Raw genomic sequence first — 13,719 nt, forward strand, 5'->3', positions numbered from 1 at the left:
CTACCTCGGAGAGATATCAAAGCTGCATGAGCAACTAATTCAGTTTCATGGCGTCCCCAAGCACATTACCTTACACTTGAATATCATATTTAATTATTTGACGGTGTTACTTTCCATACTCATTTTAATAAAAAATGCATCTAGATTGTTTTTATTATGCACCCACTCCTTCCTCAACACACACATGCCTCCTCAAAGACACAGTAACGGTTCATTCTCACATTATTCTCCCACTAGTTTTCACCTCATTATCTCTCAGACTCCATGAATAGCACCTGCCCGCCTGTCTCCTGCGCAGGGATTTCTCAACATTCTGGGTGGATGTTTGAAACACTTGTTAGCTGTGCTGCTTCCTACCTGTTATCACTTTAGGGAGTGAGAGAGGGATGAGAGTCCCCGTATGTTGCAATATACTGTAGGTTCACATCATCTGCAAGCACTGAAAGGAGTAGCTGCCTATCTGGGCTGCAGCCATATTATCTCATCAGAAATAGAAGATTCTTGCTGGAGTAAGCCTCCAAAATAAAAATTCTTATGTGAGATATAATCTTCCCTCGCTGGTGCTTCTTTCTGAGCAACATGTAATTATGAGATTCAGATATGCGGACTGATTCTCAGTGCTTGCGATGCTGCATGTTGCTTTGTATAAGGTCAAATTCTTGGTAGCAAAAGCGTATAGTAGAAAATTCAAGAACAGCTTATGAAATTGGCAGGAGGGCAGAATACATTAAAGTCACACTTGTTAGAGAAATTATTTATGTGCCACTGCTGCGAAAGGGTGTCATTTCAAAAGTTGCAATCCTGTACAAACAGGAATGTATATCAAACAATTGTGTATTTTAAAAATTAATACATGTTAATGTGTGTTTATATTCGTAAGTAGGGAGCTTTGGAATAAAACCCTTTAATTGCACTGTAGGGTATATTCTGGGAATGTGTGTGTGTGTGCCTGCATCTGCTTTTATTCCTCCTTGTTTGGAAGATGCGGGGGCATGTGTGCTTGAGGACGAGGGATTTTGCAGAATTATGTGATTGTTCTTTGGTGTGTAGCAGCAAGCATTTAAATGTGCTATTCATGGATATGTAGTCCACTGGCATGAGGAAGCTCTGAATGCATCTGTTTGCAATAAAAAAAAATGGGGCAGAAAGGTGAAAGAAAAAGAAGAAAGGGTGAAGGGAGTGAAACCGTCACCATAGATACAGATGGACAAAGTGTGTATGAAAGAGCAGATTTGTAGACTTTTGACAGTGAGGATGATTGAGGGACATGGAGGGGAAATTCTGTGAGAAAGGGGAGACACAGAGCGTGGGCTTGGCAATGACTGAGGAAAGATGTTTTTGACAGATAACAGAAGAAGAAAAAAGATGAGTTTAAGACAAACAAGGCATGGTGATAAAATACACCCCATAATAAGACAAACACAAGAGAGAATGGAGGTGCCTAAAAAGATGAATGCCTGCTCTGATCCTCTTCCTTTCCTCTGTTCCCTCTTTGTATTTCACCTTACTCTCCACTTCACCCTCTTTCACACTCTCATATATCCTCATTTATTCTCTTGCTCCTCCTCCAGTCTGTTATTTTCCCTCCTTTCTTCTTCCACTCTTAGTATTATTTCCCAGCGGCATGCTGGGCTTTGCCCTGCCGCATTCTGTGCTATACTAATGTCTCATTAACTGTTTTATCCGTCTGTTTATCTTCTTCCACTTTCCCTACGCTGCTACTCCCAGCCCTCTCTTTAGGGCTCTATCCTCTTGGCTTGTCCACTCTTTTCTATCTAATCTATCATCCACTTGACTTGCTCAGTATCCTGTAATACAATCCAGTGACACCAGACGGCAGTAAAGCCCATTCATTTGCTTGTTATCCATGGTGATTCTGTGATATGCTCCAGTGAGTGTCTCAATTATATGAGATTTCTACGGATGAATACATGAGAGAGGAGCTCAGCGTATGAATATAGTGATCTACATAAAGCAGTTTGTGTCTGTATATGTTTTTCTTGGTTTAGAAAATTGGCCTTCATCTGCGAAAAATCTGTGAGATAAAATCATAGCTGCCGTGAAATATTCACGGGCTAGAGTCACATGAGTAATTATGTGAGCTCATCAGGAAAAACAAAAACAGGAGAGGTGTTGCGGCCTCATTTCGTACTAATTTAGTGGAAATTTTCATGCTGAACATGATGAGGATTAGAAGTCTATGAAGTCATCTGAAACCAACCTGACACTAATGTAAAAATGTGCCTCTGTTGATGATACCACCTTTTTTGTTAAACTGCAGCACGTTTTAAAATTGTCGTTTAATTTAAGGCTGCAAAATGGTGACATATTGCTATCAGTGGCCACTATATTAAATACACTCTAATGTAGACATAATTTTATGGAGCTCGCAATGTTCAGTTTTTGGTGACATTAAAATATGATGTCTTAATTCTATATTTATTCTTGGGGGCTGAGTTCAATATGGTGTTAAACTGTTTTTTTTTATTCTTATCATTTACATACATGAAGGCAGGCAGAAAAAAATTGCACCTCTGATGACAATGCAGTGTTAAAACATGTAATTTAATCAACACTTCTATGAAAGTGTGATCAAAAACTGAGCACAGGCATCATAAGAGTAGACTTTATGACAGGATTGTACATTGTACAGCTAACATGCATGACCCAGGAAAGGACACGGACTCACTAAGCAGATACATGTGTAGAATTTCTCATCTCCTTGCATGCTTCTTTGGACTCATTTACACTCATTCAAAAACCACATCAGGCATGTTGAGAGCAAAACGAAGCAGCATGTCTCCAGCTCATCCTCAGCAGTGTGACATTCGTTGTCTCCTGGCAGGGTGCTGTCATCTCAACACCAGCCTCCGTCCACACATTCTCACCTTTTATAAACATGTTTGACTTTATCGGTTGACTTTTCAGCCATCTGGCTGCTCTGCGCAGGCCGAGGGTAGACTTGCACGATTTATGTATGAGCTCACAGTTTTGCCTCAGGAGACATTAGTGATGCCAGCTCTATTTTCACCTCTCCCTTTTTCCCCCCTAAACCACAATGCATTATTATTGTCAGATTTCATTTTCCCCCATTTCTAGTTAAAGTTCTTTTAAGGTTAGGAGATTTCCTCAGTTTCTGTCACGAGTCCTGTATTAGTCTCTTTGATTTCTTGCTTTTACTCCCTTTGCAGTGCAGAGGTAATAGCACTAAACCTTAATTACACAGCCTCATAAGTCCTTTTGGTTTCCTGGGTCAGCCAGAAAGGAGCCATCTTCTTAATTCTGCCTTATTTTATAAACTCTGGTTCAACCTTGTGGCTAGATTTATGCTGACAGATTTTAGTAACTAAGTCAAACTGGGTTTCATTGTGTAACATTGTAATTCCTCATTTGTCATTCGTGTTGGTGAAATCGCCCCAGATACTAAAGCAGTGAGTTGGTAATACCAAATCTGTGTGAGTTATAAAAAAAACTGCTTATTCCTACCTGTGCTCTGCTGTGTAATGTAGTGCTATATGCAGTGTTGTTGCTTGAAACTTAAGAAGTTATATGCATTGTGTACATTTGATTGTTACCTACATTTATGCTTCTCGCCAAAGAGAAGCATCCTTCATCCTTCATACTTTAGTTGGCAGTTTACAAGGCTGTTGTTGTGTTTGAGTGAGAGTTTGTGATCTGCGAGCCTTGAAAAGTGTGCTTCTGAAAATACATGTGCGGATGGAAATCCTTGCCTTTATATCGTACGGTTGAGCCGGCATTCAGTTGTTAAAAGATGAGGAGATAGACGGGACTAGTGCCTCTCTGTGAGGTTAATTTCAAAGTGCCAAATCTCTTGGCTTGAGACAGAGTGAGAGTGCACTGAGAGGCAAAATCCTTAAGCATAAATTGGTCTTTTTGTCTCACTTCACAAGAACTGCTGATCCAGGCTTATTACTCACACTGCTGAACTATTATTATTGATAGTTTGCACAGTCAGAGATGACAAGAAGCAAACTTTAGACTTTTTACTATTCACAGGGCAACAGAAGCACCCACTGGACGGCTCATTTTGGCCTCTTGTCAAATATAAGTGTGGCTATGAATATCTGAATCAGCTGTATATATATATATGTTATGTATAATAAACCAGTCAGCTACTTATTGACACTTGACAGGATAGGGAGCCAAAGTGAGACTGACCAGTCTACAAATTGCCTTTGATCATCATTGTGTCCAAACATAATGAGTATTGTACATGGAGCTTGTGTGAGATCAGCTGTCAGTGGTTTTATAATGTGATATTGATACCCGATATTACTCATGTAGACGAAGGAATAAAAATAATTCTAATGATTGTCAGGCTGGTGTGTTGATTCTCTGTTGATTCTCAGAACAGTACCAATATACTCTCACATTAGCCGTTCTGACTCAAACAAAGGAAAAAGTGAGGTGACGTTTTTAAACAGCTACAGCGTTTGTATATAGAGGAGGTCAGGGAGGAAGGATGGGTCAGCAAAACATCATTCTTTCCCTGTTTTCTACCATAACTCACACAGATTATGTTGTCTTTTTTTCTTACACCACGACCATAACTGTCCTCCAAACTGAACCAAATGTATTTTGAGTAGTATTCTCTTGTAGCCATGACAACAAAGCTCTCCTAATCTTAAAAAAATACAGATTTTACCCAAACCATTATAGTTCTCTAAACCTGATTCAGTTGTTTTTGTGCCTATTACACAAAACACCACAGTGCTGTCACATCATAATACTGATATATTTTTAACGGTGATTTGTGACAGTTTTGGAAGGCACAGATGATGTTGTCCTGCCAATAGTGGCAAGCACTGTGTGGCATGCTCAAATGACATATTTTGTCATTTAATTAAGAGGACTCATTGTCGCATTGTATGAATAGAGCTCTGAGGCTGGTTTTATCAATTAGAAATTCTATTACATCTGGTAATTAGTTGCCATAGGTGCTTGGTTGTAAACTCTGCAAACGGTCACTAAAGATTTGGGCTGAGCTGAGATGTGACTGAGAGAAAATCTGAATTAAAATTATATTATATCTTTGGCATTAGAACAGGAACATACCATTTCTCTTACAGATACATAAAATTCATTTGTTTTGTTTGACATGTTGTGAACCTGGCTGTGGCTGATTGGATTCTAAACTGTACAACAATGAGGTCAGATGCCGAAAAGGTCAACAGGGACAGTGGTGAACAGTCCTGTAAGTAGAGACAGCAGGTGTCAGACTGAGAGTTATTTGACCTGAACGTGGAAATTGAGTTCTTTACTATCACCGGAAAATCACCAATGACTGGACTCAGGACGTACAAGAGCTGGGGCTTTTCTGGAAAGTAATTTTCACTGAGTGTGGGAAAGAGTTTCTGTTTGAAATTCAAAAAGAAAGTACTTCCCATGATGATAGCATACATCTACAGGAAGCTGCTGTGTGAAAACCATGGTAAAACAGCCTGTGTTGAAAAGACAGAATGATGTTGGCCTGTTTTGACCCTGCATGACCCACCTGCAACTTAATTTGTCTGTGGTTTTATTTGTGCACATGAAGCTTTAGAAAAAAATTATGCAAATTAATGTTCCAAGGTGACTTGTTCAAGATGCACTGCTGTGCTACTTAGAAACTATCAACTTGAAGTTGCTTTGACCTATATGGATGTTTAGACAAACTGGCTATGACAGCAAAGTGCAGGGAGTTGGTTATTTGCTCATGTGGGATGGAAGATGGATAAAATGTCAAATATGAGCCTGAAGTGTTTATATATTTATTTCTTGTTTGTATTAATGAAAAGTCTATATTCAGGAGCCGTTGCATTTCAGTCGCACTGACGAATAGCATGAGACAATCTAGTCCCTGGGCTGCACATGCAGTGGCTCGGTGGTTAGCACTGTTGCTTTGCAGCCAGAAGATCCCTGTTTCGCGTGGGCCTAGGGTCTTTCTGCATGGAACTTGCATGTTCTCCCCGTGCATGCGAGTACTCCGGCTTCCTCCGACTGTCCAAAAATATACTGAGGTTAATTGATAAATCAAAACTGCCTCCCCTCCCGCGACCCTAATGAGGATTAAGCGGTGTATAGATGATGGATGGATGGAATCTAGTCAAAGATTTAACGTTAAACTGTAACTTTCTCCTTCTCACATATTATTCTGCATTCTGCACACGTGGTTGGCTGAGCGCTCAGACTGACAGTACAATCAATAAACGCAGCCGACATGAGTGCTCATGCGGAGAAAGAAGGTACATGCCAAAACAACATAACGGCATAATCTCCCAGGAAGGTTTTCCGCAGTTGTCTTCAAATGTTTGTTTAAACTTTGATGGGTGTTCGTAGACCTCCATCCCTCTCTTCCTCCCACCTTTCCACACCTCCCTCCCTCAAGCCTTCTGTAACTTGGCGAGAAGAGAGGAACCGGATGATGGAAAGAAATGTTCAACACAGCGTGCCTGTGTCAGAGTTCCCGCTCAGCAATGGGAATGCACACACATGCCTACGAGGCAAAGTTGAACACACTCCTCACATGGAAACACACCTACGTGATGAAACACAAAAATGCACACAGAGTTCATGTAGATGGAAGCATGGAAGAATGCGCTGCTTGATATTCCTGGTTTAAATATAAACTACAGGCTGTTTGTATAGTTTGTGTTTGTTTCTGTGTCCCTCATGATTTTGTTTTAAGGCCTAAGGGCACGTTGTCACCGGCTATATCGCTCCTCCGCTGTAATGCTCACCTCATGGGGGACCCTCGGTGAAAAGACTGTGATGTTTCTAATAAACAGATTCACATAGTTTTATTGTGCACGCTGCTACTGGGAACAGATCAATTATTTGATTTTGGACAGGGAATCACCTGCAGAATTTCAACATCTGTAAAGAAATCGGTCAAAGGAAACATGCAGGGTAGTGGATAAGACGGTTGAACCGAGCAGGTTTAAATTAGGTCATCCTCTTTCTCCCATGTTCATTGTCACTATGTAATGAGGCTGGGAAGTGTTACACCTAACAAGTCTCCCCTTCCCCTCCCTATAGCATTAGCCCATGTGGGTACTCTGTCACTTTGCTGAAGAGGATAAACATGCTGGAGGACGTTTTCTCAGCGGTGTGTCACTTCTTCAGCCATCTGCCACTGTGAAACCTTTCTTGTTTAGAGCTGTAAAGCAGGAGGAGGATTCTCCATCACATCCCTTTAAATATAATCTAAGATAAATAAATTCATTAAAGGCTGCACAAAAATACAGTGATTAACTATTAATAGTACCATGCGTTAATATAACACATGCTAAATATAGCTTTCCATTTGTGAAGTTGGTGAAAAAGTTTAGGCAACTAAGACAGCTTTGATCCTGGATGTAGTAGAAGTAACTTGAAATACTAAAAAATAAGGGAATAGTACAACATTCTCTTACTGGAGCCCTTTCACTCCAGTGAGGTTGCTACACAACCAGTAGAGACTCTAAGAAGTCATCAAGCAGTGGCTTGTCGTAGCACAGATATTTTTCGCCTCCGTGTGGTCAAGGTTGGGCACAAACACAACTTCATCGTGGGTTTGAGTTAAAATAGATGACCCTCATCATAGAACAGTCATTTTGAAAAGAAACACAGATTTTTGGTTCGTGCAAAGTCTGATGATTTGACCCATCCGTCCACCTCAACCTCCTCCTTATGTGGACTAACTGCATCGCTTCACTTCTCCCTTCACAATTGCTATGGCTGCTTGAGGCCACTGTCACAATGGGTCACCATAATCTTCTTGCACAAACAATTGGCTAATCATCTTCTCTATTTCCAAAGTGCCAGACTATTTTATTTTATTCCCTTTATAGCCTCCCTCACAATAGATATCACTTGGTGTGATATGAGAACTGAACACCCCTTCATTGTCCAAAGCACTCCTTCAAAATTTCAACAATACTCTCACTGTAGCTGTTGTGTAACACTGTGTCTCCAGATTGCTTTCTCATGAAACTCCTTTGTCTGTTAATATTCAATCGATCAAATGACTGTTGATTTTGTAAACTCTAAATTCTGGAAATGAAAGAGTGGGAAAACTAGTCAAAACGAGTCGCATTTGACTAAAATAAATAACCACACCATGAGCTGCAGTTAGTCACACTTTAACCAAACCTGAAGCGCTTTTACACATAAATATAAAATGCTGTCAATGAAAGCAACACTGCGTCTACACATTGTGGATTTGACTGCTATTACTTACTAATCAGAATCAGCTGTTTATCTTTCCCTCCCTGTCTGAATGTCATCTCGTACTTGTTATTTTGTGTTCTGACTATTAGGCTCTTCATAGATGTGCTGCCACAAGAGTCCTGTTGTTTCTTTATGTATCAGATTCATAGACCTTGTTTAACAGCAGATTTTTTTTAGCTGAAAAACACACAGAAAATAGGGCTTCTTTCCAGAAAGTATTAAAATGCAGATGGCCAATTCATAATGTTATTAGAGTCAAAATGGCTACAGTGAAAGAGCTCTATTTAACTGTAATTATTAGTTTTCAATTCAATGTTTGTTAACCATTATTGATATGGTCATTTCCATTCATAATATCTGTGTTAACCTACAAACACTGTGACTTCTGTAAGGTTAAAGAAAAAAATTGTGATTAACAGCTGCCAAGCTGTTGTTTCTTTCCCGCCTCTCTGTCCCTGAAGCTGTAAACCAGCTCAGCCCGCCAGTAGAGGCTCCTCCTGTTTTGCTGCTGATAAATTTGTCCTTCACATACAATGGAAGCTCATCGAGAAAACATTTAGGCTGCAGATTAGGATGAAACCAATCAGCAGTTCTCTACTTTTAAACTTGCATTCCTTTTTCTTTTTTTTTTTAATTTGCAATTTTAGTTTCAGGCCATTCTCGGGGGGGGCAAACAAATATTTCTCAACCCTCCAGTTTTCAGTTACTGATTTAGAGAAGCTTACAGTTGTAGATGTCTTTTTTTCCCCTTTTTTCTGTAGAGAATCCTGCAAAGGCGTCAGTGTGGTGTTTATTGGAGTATAAATGAATAATTAGTACTTGTGCATCTGTCTCATCTGTGCAGAATAGCATGTTTTTTTTTGGGTGTTTTCTATGTATATCATCCCCCATGGCTCTCTCTTCTCTCCCTCACACATACAATCTGTTATGAATTGCTAATAGTTTATTAATTATTTATTTTTTCAACATTCACGAAGGTCGTATTTTATGCTTCATGGCTTTTGTTTTGCATACAGCTAAATGTCAGAAAGGTACCAAGTTAAGTTATGCAACGATCTGCATGCACATGTCTTATACCTTCTGCTTTTCCTGGGGTTGTTTCTTTTCTTTTTATAATTTCTTTTTTTCCTTCTTCACCGTTCTGCTCTTTTTCACCCGTCGGTGTCTCACCCTCCCCTCCCATCTTCCCATCCCTCTTCAGTTCTTCTTCTTCTGTTCCTCCGTACAGCACTATTTTCTTTGATCGGTCTCCATTTGTTTCTTTACCCTCCCACTCTGCTCACTGACACTGCTGAAGGGATCTCTCTCTCTCTCCTTCTCTCTCACTCTGTGTCTGTCATTGCTCTCTTTCCTCCTCTTCGTCGGTCTTTCTCCTTATTTGTCTCCCTCCGTCTCTATCTTTACCTCCCTCCATCCCTTCCTCCCTCCCTCCTTCCCTCCCCCTCCCGCTCTCATCCTCTTCCCTCACTATCTCTCCACGCACACTTGATTCATTTTACACATTACCGAAGCATCCATCATTTTGCTCTGTGAAGGAAAAAAATCTCTCCTCTTTTTCCCCCTTTTTTTCTTTTTCTTTTTGTATAAACCATGACAATATTCTCCACTCTTCTTTTTTCCGGCTGTCTTTTCTTTCCCAACTCCTACACTCTCCTGTGGATCCAATCCTAAAGCTGGAACCAATATGTTTTATTTCCAGCTGGTCATCATGGCAGGGACCGTTCTGTTGGCGTACTACTTTGAGTACACGGACACGTTTCCTGTGCACATCCAGGGCTTCTTCTGCTTTGACAAATCCTACTCCAAGCCGTACCCGGGACCAGAGGACTACAGCAAGGCGCCGCCTGTCCTCGTCTACTCCCTCGTCACCGCCATCCCCACTGTGACGGTGAGTCAACTTGTAGAAACAAATGCACTTCCACAGGTGCTCATCATGCACGAACGCACACAAATTGCACAGATGTGACAGTTGGCTACATTTGTATGCACACGGTCGACCTACAACATGTGAGACACACACACACACACACACACACACACACACACACACACACACACACACACAGATGGTTCCTCCTCATGTGCACGTGGTGTTTGTGGATCGAAAGAAGGGGGACGTGTAGGTGTGCATCCTCGTGGTCTCTGCTGTTTGTGTGGATGCGTTCTCTGTCATAACCATGGCAACGGGCACTATATTTGTCCTCCATAGAGCAGTCAGAGATAGCTACAGTGAACAGATTCTGTCCTTATTTCGCAAAGACGCACCATTAATCAGAATAAAACATCAACTGTGAATGAGTTCTCATATTCGTGCACGAGGGGGAACAGTTCCATTATTTTCACCTGACACAAGTTAAGAATGCATACAGAAACATCTTTAATAATTAAACGTCAGTATGGTATAGTAATTTGTTGGTTGTGGATTCTTGGCCTAGCGCATATCAGTATTCATTTACTTTATTTTACTAATTCTCTATAGCAATTTGGGCCTCTTCACTAATGCAAAATCAGTTTACAGTAGCAGTAATTATTCTTACTAGCATAGAATATAGGGGATTTTATTCAGAGCAGCTATACTTTCCTTTTAGCACAGTGGGATGCTATTAATAATAAAACATAGCAACACACATCCTCATCAAAGCTCCGTCTCTGTGACTTCTGTCTTGTGCCCGAAGGCTTATCTCTTTGATGTCCTACAGTTAAGTGGCATTACGACATGGCTGTCTCTTAGTGACACAGTAAGGCAGCTACACTCAAATACATGTAATCACACATATAGGCACAGGCAGTCCTGGGTCATTTCCTGCTGAGCTGATAGTTCATAAGTACAGAAAAGAAAGGCCTGTTTTGCTCATGCTTTGATAAAGATTATGGATAACTGCAGCTACAATAATAAAACATGTGTAAATGTTGTCTAGGGTATTATTATGAGACCTGCCTGTCACTTTGAGAGCAAATTTCACGGCATTTTGGACAACTTTACACAAATATGACAGATGCACAGGCGTGTATTCGTGTGGATATTTGCTTGTTTGGAGCGTTGCATGCACTCGAATGGCTGCAGGCTGCGAGCTGCGTCAGGGTGTGCGAGCTGTTCAGAGTGGGAGTGGAGTGGCATGATTTTGCCTGAAGAGTGAAGCGGGTTTTTTTGAAAGTCAGAGCATCTGTGTTCTCTCCCTCTCCAAGATACCGCTCCATCCCACGAGTCCCTGCTCACATACAATAAAAAAAAGCAGACATTCATAGAACTTTTCTCTCAAATTCGACTCCACAAACAGAAAAAGGATGAGTTCTTCAGCTGACATTACAGACGTCTGCAGAGTTTTTTGTGGGTGGATTGTGCCTATGACAGCTCTACACAATTTTCAGACCTACCAGAAAACTCCACAGCTTCCTCTTTTACTCTTTTGCTGGTGTCTCTCTTGGATAATGATAGGGAGGCATTCAAGATTATTACTGTGGTTCTGTAACTGTCAGTGCTGCTTCTTCCTCGAGTTAAAGCACTTAAAATTGTGTGTCAGAGATTGAGTTTTTGTACCACCACATAATAGGATTCAGGTTGTAAAAATGATGTTCACAGTTGTTGAAGCGAACAGACTTTTAGTCTTTAGTAGGGACACTTTGACACCAGACATTAGTAGCTAGTAACAATACTGCTGCATTTCCACATTCTCCAAATCCGAAAATAAAATAATAAATTAACAAAAAAGAATGCATTTAAAAATAAACTCTTTGCTTTAATAAAAATCTTCTGAATACATCTTGTTTTAACACAGACAAGTGCATGCACAATATTATATTTTGACAGTAACATTACCAGTAGCAGTCAGCTCAAACTTTGAGTTAAAACGAAAAACCTGCTACAACTGAACTTGGATCATCTGAGGCAACTTTACATTTTTGAAAAAAGTCTCAAAAGTAGAATATAGCAATTCTAATTCATATTCCGAAGGAAGGTGGATGTAATGGATCAAACCACTGTTTGTCAACTGCAAAAAAACACATAAAAAGAAATAGAAGCTATGAGCTATGGCTATAGCAGCCTATAGAACCCAATGTTAGCCCAAACAAGCTAATGCTAGCCTTCAGCTGTGTCTGAAATCATCCTCTCATTCCCTACTCCATATCTACTATATAGCGAAATATGTAGGAAGCCCGTCAGGAAAAGTAACACTACTACTACTACTTTACACACTACTCAAATCTCTGCGCTATTAATTGTGTCACTGTTGTGACTCACTTAATTGTGATACTTTGCTCTCCTTCAATTAAACATATTAATACAAATTATTATTTAAATTTTTGAATTTTTGTGTCATAACTCATGGATTTGTCTCATGTCTCTTCTCATTTTGACAAGCTACACATATAGATAAGATATATTCTGTGGAAAATACATCTCAGCGCTATAAAATGGCCATTAGAAATCTGATGAAATGCTACCAATCCTCAGTTGGCTATGTGGTCCGTCTGCTTGTCCGTCTGTCATTCTCCTACGCAGCAATGCATTATGGCACTTATGGCTTGGTTAGTGACCATTAGCAGTACATGTCAGCATTGTGCTGCATCCAATGCAGCTGTTGCAATTCACAGACACCCGTGAAGTTGAAAAAATGACTCAGTCACTTTAAATGTGTTGAGCTGCTTGGATAATTTTGAGATGTATCCTGTGTTTGTTCTAACACTTATTGAATTCTGGCTTCGATGAACCCTCATATTCTGCAGTACTAAAAGGTCCTTCTGTACCTTCAGCATCATAGAAAAACACTGTCGGGGCGCCTGTATAGCTCAACGCGTTGAGCGGGCGACCCATGTACAGGGGCTGGTCCCCGATGCAGCTGGCCCGGGTTCGATTCCCGCTCGCGGCCCTTTGTTGCATGTCTTCCCCCGATTCTTCTCCCCTGTTTCCTGTCTCTCTCTCACTGCACCTATCAAATAAAGCTGACAAAAAGGCCAAAAAAATAACTTTAAAAAAAAAAAGAAAAACACTGTCAGGTTTTCAGTTTTTATTCTCATCTTGCCAGATAACTGTTTACACATGAACTGCGTTGAGACATGAGCATGACTCAGATTTTTAAAATTACCTCTTCCTGACAGCATACTGACCATTATGGAATTTATCTTAAAAGGCACCCTGTGGTACACTTTGCTGCAAAATGGTTTTACACTTTCCCACTGATCTGCTAGAGGCTGTGATGTATCGAGATATGCAGCACTGTTCCAGCAAAGGCAGTGACGGCAAACCCTGCAAGCCAGTTAACACAGATGTAAACAATGCAGGATTATTGTGGACTTCAGATTAACAATTGTTTTATGAGCAAGAAAACACACTCAACACATTTTTCAGCACTCAGGGATACAATCAGTGTGTTTTGGTAAAAATGTAAGTTTTGCTTGCACAGGGCACCTTTAAGTCAGGAATTGTCTTCTGACGTATACTGATCTCATTTATTTGTTTCTCCTGTCTGTATCCATTTACTTTTTAAAAACAGTAACATTTTTCTACTT

The 13,719-nt window shown here is 40.3% G+C and overlaps 1 protein-coding gene across 5 annotated transcripts in view; it reads left to right on the forward strand.

Moving 5' to 3' along the window:
- Window positions 1-13,719, forward strand: part of plppr2b (phospholipid phosphatase related 2b) — a 59,805-nt gene that overhangs the window by 19,562 nt on the left and 26,524 nt on the right. For 4 of the 5 annotated variants that reach the window (XM_055009527.1, XM_023278480.3, XM_035952027.2 and 1 more), the window contains one exon: window positions 9,911-10,099. In XM_055009527.1, coding sequence (XP_054865502.1) covers window positions 9,911-10,099 — 189 coding nt within the window. Of the gene's footprint in view, window positions 1-9,533; window positions 10,100-13,719 lie in introns of those variants that run through there. The other variant, XM_035952029.2, reaches the window with a different exon arrangement.

The sequence above is a fragment of the Amphiprion ocellaris genome, chromosome 4, assembly GCF_022539595.1.
Source record: "Amphiprion ocellaris isolate individual 3 ecotype Okinawa chromosome 4, ASM2253959v1, whole genome shotgun sequence".
Classification (NCBI taxonomy): domain Eukaryota; kingdom Metazoa; phylum Chordata; class Actinopteri; family Pomacentridae; genus Amphiprion; species Amphiprion ocellaris.